At 43.1% G+C, this 6,513-nt stretch overlaps 1 protein-coding gene across 2 annotated transcripts in view; it reads left to right on the top strand.

The window, feature by feature from the left end:
* Positions 1-2,527, top strand: part of dglucy (D-glutamate cyclase) — a 14,429-nt gene extending 11,902 nt beyond the window's left edge. For both annotated transcript variants that reach the window (XM_080849722.1, XM_080849721.1), the window contains exon 12: positions 1,543-2,527. In XM_080849722.1, coding sequence (XP_080705848.1) covers positions 1,543-1,701 — 159 coding nt within the window. In that variant the 3' untranslated portion in view covers positions 1,702-2,527. The remainder of the gene's footprint in view (positions 1-1,542) is intronic.
* The last annotated feature ends 3,986 nt before the right edge of the window (positions 2,528-6,513 follow it).

Here is a 6,513-nt window from a genome sequence, read left to right as displayed (position 1 = left end):
ATCTGGTGGGACAGTAGTGATGTTTGTAGGTGAAGGTGAGTCAGCCTTGGGTGCTCTGAGAGTGAGAGAGACGACAGAAAGCAGACAGACAGCTTGTCTTTAAGATGACCAGACATGGCAGCCCCGTCACAGTAATATGGTGTGGGAGAGTAAGCCTCATTAGATTTATCGAAGCATGTGATATTATTTATTACAGTACATTTTAATACAGTTAACCTAAAGTGGGACCATATTTTGTATTTATTGTATTGGTCTGTCCACAACAAATTAGGTCAGTGCTGATTTACCTTTGCTGGAATATAGCCATATGCAGCCATGCTGCTCTGCTGCACAGTTCTGTGATTAGCGAATTAGCTCATCTGTCTGTGTAATGGGAATGGGAAGTGAAATGGGAATGGGAAGTGTAATGGGAATCTGTGTGAATAGTTCTGAATGCTGGAGGGCTTGGAGGGTTGAAGCCCTCCGTGTTAGTACGCATTCAACCCAAAGACAAATACATGTCACACACACACACACCTCTAAACTGTGGCTCTTCCGGAGAGTAAACGCTAAGTTTGCGGTGGGAGCCGTATTTTCGGTGGCGTGGTCAGATTTGGTGCTGTCAAACTGTCATCATAAGCCAAGCGGAGCCATGCAGATACCACAAACCCTGTGTGTGGGGGGGACATATAAAAACACACACAGATGAAATGAATCCCCAGATGGGATGTAATCCGCCCTCGGCGGTCAGGAGCGTTCCCAGGGGTCCCGTGCGGCGAGTGGGCTGCACGGAAGGAGCGCCGTAATCGGGATACGCGGGGAAGGAGCCGCGGAAGCCTAGCATCAACAAACCAGCGCAGGCCATTTCTGTGTCCGCAGTTTAGTTCCAGAAACCACTTCACAGTTCCCGAAAGGCCAGCCATGTAATCAGGGTTGCCACTCATGGCGGCTAGTGCCGGGGTCACCTCAGCACAGTAGATTAAACGAAGAAGAATAGACAGCTGGGAAAAACGGCTTAGATGTATAGGATAATTGCTATTGTAAGTTGACTCGTCGTTGCCAAACCAAAAATGGATCCAATGTCAAACAATCTAGTGTTTTGTGAGTATATTTTGCCTTTACGGTCATGCTGTATGTATGTTTTAGGAAACAAGCTGAAAGCTCTCGGTTAAATGGTCAGTGGTCCATTTACAGATTTAGGGTACTCAAGGGGTATAGTTAAAAAGATCAGGAGATTGGATTCCCAACAGAAGTTCTTTAAACATGGCCGCCACCATAATTTCCAATGTTTGTAGGTAGGAAGCTGGTCTGGTTTATGGGGGATCTGGAGGGACATTAGTGATGTTTGTAGGTAGGAAGCTGGTCTGGGCTATGGGTATGTGGTGGGACAGTAGTAATGCATGCTGGTTAGCCATGAAACCTGACCAACACAAAATGTAAACAACATACACATGTGTGCACTGTATAGCTTCCTGTTTCCTCATCAGCTGTTAAAGGCATTATTAATCTGTGTCTGTGTGTGTGTGTGTGTGTGTGCGTGTGTGCGTGTGTGCGTGTGTGCAGGAGGAAGAGTGTCTGTCCATCCTTGTGAAGTACGGTGTGCGCAGCGGGAAGACGGGGAACCTGGGCATGGAGGTGGATGGCTTGACCTTTCACCCCACACACTCAGACATCATCAGACGCCTGGGAGAGGTCACTCGGCTTGCCACTTCCTCTTCCTAGTGACGCCACCGTTTGTGTAGCAATGTAGAGTGTAGCAATGCTAAAGTCATGGGGTCAGTTCCCACCATCCTTACCGATCCTGTAAGAGACATTATTTCCTCAAAAAATAGCCAGCCCTGTCAATCATTTCAGTGTCTGGTGCATACTCTCAATATTTGGCAGGCAGGGATGGCCCGCCCTTTAGAAGCATTGCAATCGGTCAAAATGCTGGGCAGTGTTGACATTTCAGTTGTTGATTATGGCGCTAAGGAGCGACCAAGAGACAATTTTATTTTAACAGGACATCTATTTTCATTACAAAAGAGAGTTGCCTTCAGATCAGGGAATTGAATGGCACACAGCCTGTGGTTTCAGAGTTCTCCAAAACATTGATGCCTACAGTTCCATCACAGTCATATAAAACCTAAAATCTTAAAATATAAAGTATTGAGGTTAAGATTCTCATGCAACCAAGAGCTTGTACATGCCAATATACTCGCATGACACATCTGTCCTTTCGCAATTGTTGCACTTCGCAACTGTAGCTGCTTTCATGCGTGTGTCTTTGGGATGACTGGACACATTTTAGAAGTGATGAAAGACCGATTAAAAGTGAGAACTGCATTTCCATAGTGATGTAACACAGGTCGCGTGTAAGTTACACACAGCGCAGGCAATATTGCGTAATAAAAGCGATTCTTCAGTGTGACTGCCATGGATAATGGCTGACTTATTGTGCCTTTTGCAGTGCCTGTCCTGTCTGTTGTTTAGGCTCTGGGCTCTGTTAAGCGCCTAGAGGCAATTGTATTGTTATGGCGCTATACAAATAAAATTTAATTGAATTAAATTGTTGTTTTTGAACAATACATTACAGCTTTCAAGGTGCAGTATGAAGGATTAAGGGTGATCTATTAGCAGAAAGGGAATATAATATTCACAATTATGTTTTCATCAGTGTATATTCACCTGTAACTACGAATTAATGTGTTTTCATTAGCTTAGAATGACCTTACCTGCATAGGGAGCAGGGTATAGTAAAAGGATAGTAAAAATAAGGGATGAGCCCACCTTACCTGCATGGGGAGCAGGTTATAGTAAAAGGATAGTCAAAAGAAGGGATGAGCCCAGCTTACCTGCATAGGGAGCAGGGTATAGTAAAAGGATAGTAAAAAGAAGGGATGAGCCCACCTTACCTGCATAGGGAGCAGGGTATAGTAAAAGGATAGTAAAAAGAAGGGATGAGCCCACCTTACCTGCATAGGGAGCAGGGTATAGTAAAAGGATAGTAAAAAGAAGGGATGAGCCCACCTTACCTACATAGAGAGCAGGGTATAGTAAAAGGATAGTAAAAAGAAGGGATGAGCCCACCTTACCTGCATAGGGAGCAGGGTATAGTAAAAGGATAGTAAAAAGAAGGGATGAGCCCACCTTACCTACATAGAGAGCAGGGTATAGTAAAAGGATAGTAAATAGAAGGGATGAAGTCGCTGCACAGGGTTTGAATGGAGAGGAGTGAAACTGGATTAGAGACTACTTCCTGTTGTTGTTCCTGTCTACTGTGCAGCATAAGGCCCAGTAAAACAACAGAAAACACACCATGAGAAACAAGGCACTCTTATTCTTATGAATCACTTTCTGACTTTGACATGTTTTTCTCCCCCCCTACCCCCTACTCTAACTCGCAAAGTTGGAGAAAAACATGTGTAACACAGCCATAAAGTGAGTCACAAGGTCATGGAGCCGGTCATTCAGTGTTGTGTTTCTGGAGAAAATAACAGTGGTCATCCACAGAATGCCTCAAAAGTAAACTTAGTTGATGTAAAAAAAATTATAATAATAATAATATATATATTTTTTAATTAATGGAGGTCAGTTGAAGGCTAATGCTAGGTGGGCTTCTCATGAATGAAGGCCAATGGAAGGCTAATGCTAGGTGGGCTTCTCATGAATGAAGGTCAATGGAAGGCTAATGCTAGGTGGGCTTCTCATGAATGAAGGTCAATGGAAGGCTAATGCTAGGTGGGCGTCTCGTGCGGAGAGGCTCTCCCATGACTGGTATGCATTTAGAATGCTCGATTATCCCCTTGGAAACGGGTCTTCTCCACAGAGTCTACCATGTTGTGCCACCGTGTTTTTGCAGCAGTCCAGAACGGACAAACCAAAACACTGCTACTATAGGGGGCCTTTGGCGTGTTTTATGGCCCCCCACGACCACCACAGCTTCTCCTACATTCTTGGAAAGGGAAAGGTATTCAGTTAGTTTCAATCTTTCTATCATACATACCTCACCTTTCAAAATATGTCTAATACACCTACTCCGAGCCCAAGGGGATGCACTACATTTTAGAGCCAGGTGTTGAAGATTTTAATTTCATACAAGAAAATAAAAAAACGTGTGCCAAGGGTTATTATTATGTTATTATTCTTTTGCTCTCAGTGTCTGAGCTGTCTCATCTAATCATTTTTTCACACTCACCACTGCCAGGTCAGGTCAGACCGTAGTTGCCAGTTTAGTTTTTAGGCAGATTTAATCAGTGATAAACATTTATGTTCCACTGACGAATAAAACCAGTAATATAAACACAGTCTGACAGGAAGGGAAGGGGGATTGAGAAAGGCAGGGATGGACGTGGTTTGCTGTACCTGTCAGCACACACTCTGTTTTTGAAGCATTTCATTTCACATCCAAGTGTGCAGGTGACACGTTTCTGTGCTGTCCCAAATCTCGAAGACTAACCAACACACACACACACACACACACAGACAAACTCTTGAGCCGTAAGAGATTGTATCTTTGCATGTGAGAAAAGTAGTTTTGAATAAACACAATATCATCGCTTATAATCCATGAAGTTTGCTTTTTCTTTGTCCCCCTGTTTGTATTTTAAATGTCTCTCGTCAGGTCACCAAAGCACACCATTTCAAATTTGAACTTGACACTTGAAGACACATTAATGTCCCATTACATCTCTTATCAAATGCAATATCAGAACAAAGTTACATCACACGCTCAGCACATCCGGCTGTTTTTCTTTCATAGAAATGGGTTGCTACGCTCTTGACCTCCTCTAATGAAGCCTCCCTCGGCCCCCTCAGAGGTCGACCAAACTAAACATCACACAGGTCCGTGGAGAGCTCTTTTAGTTTCAAGTAAAATAAATCGTCTTCTTTTCATTAGCCTGCTTCTACACCTGAAAACATTTGGGGCTTCCATACAGACAGCATGGATATGGCGTTTAGTCGATAAAATAAACACTTTCCATACTCGTGGTCTCAACCATGAAAACAGGAAGGAGGGTTGCACTTCTGAGTAAAAAGCCCACATCCCCCTACCCAGGATGTGGGCTGAACACTGTCGTGTTACAAGACGGGTATAGGTGGTTAGGTTACCATCAGTAAGTTATGAAATAAAATGTAATAGACAAGTTATAAAGAACACACATCAGAACTGCATAACCCCTCCCCAGGATATGGGCCAAGTTTCTGTGACTACTAGGTGCTTAGGACCACTGTAGGGTTACACTAGTGGTGCAGGTGGTTAGGTTACCATCAGTAAGTTATACAATAAAATGTTATAGACAATAATAAGTTATATAATGTTAAAAGAATGTTAATAATAATAATGTTATAATAGGTTATAAAGCTATATTATATATGCTACTCAATAATCAGGCTGATGCTGTAATTCAGTCGTGATGATGAAAAGCAGTTGTACTCATATATATTATACACGTCATTCTTAAAAAGCCACACCTTGTATGGCCAGCTGTACACACACACACACACATCAGAGCTGCACTCAGAATGAGTGTGTATGACCTCAACATAGGGTAAGACGTGACCCAAGGAAAAAAAAATTAAGGGACAAATGGTAGAGATCAGTGTAATATCTTTTCCACAGACACTTCAGACAAGGCTTTGAGTCTCATGTTAGTTAGCTGGCCTCCATTTTCCGATGTGTGATACGAGTCTTGTTTATGCAAGTGTCAGGGGAGGACAAAACATGCATCATTGCGGGTTACTCCCTGTGGAGGAGCACCAGAAGAAAGCATTAATTTTGTAAGAATGTAAGAATACTACTGATTTATTAGTGTGCTTGCCCGAAGGGAAGCACACTATTGTTCTTCGTTTTTTACTACTTTTTTTATTCTAGTAGTTTTTCTTGCAGCTAACTACTCCTCGCCCGATTGAGATAGAGACGCCGTTCAAACACCAAAACGTCCGGCCCGATCCGGTGCAAGCTGCTATGACTTTTCGTGGCGGTACTCCTTGCCACTCCTTTTTTATTCCTCTTTTTCCATCACCTTTTTTCTCCATAGACTTGCATGGCAGAACTTTGAGGCATTATGACATCATAATAGGCTCATTAAACTGGCTTGCACCTGTGATTCACTGACAACTCTCACTGACACCTGCACACGGTTCCTCTTCTCTCTCTGTCCCTCTCCATTCAACTGTATAACTAGGAATATTAAGAGACACCTTTCATACCAGGGCTCTACTCACTCATGCATACTCACTCATGTTTACTCACTCGTGCATACTCACTCATGCATACTCACTCGTGCATACTTACTCATGCATACTCACTCATGTTTACTCACTCATGTTTACTCACTCATGCGTACTCACTCATGTTTACTCACTCATGCATACTCACTCATGCATACTCACTCATGTTTACTCACTCGTGCATACTCACTCATGCTTACTCACTCATGCATACTCACTCGTGCATACTCACTCATGTTTACTCACTCATGCATACTCATTTGTGCATACTCATTTCAACAGAGCAAGCACACTCTCGCAGTTCGTTCACGAAACGCATTC

The sequence above is a fragment of the Sprattus sprattus genome (genome assembly GCF_963457725.1).
Source record: "Sprattus sprattus genome assembly, chromosome: 13".
NCBI lineage: Eukaryota > Metazoa > Chordata > Actinopteri > Clupeiformes > Clupeidae > Sprattus > Sprattus sprattus.
The sequence above is the reverse complement of the archived record's forward strand: the minus strand, read 5'-3'. Positions and strand labels throughout refer to the sequence as shown.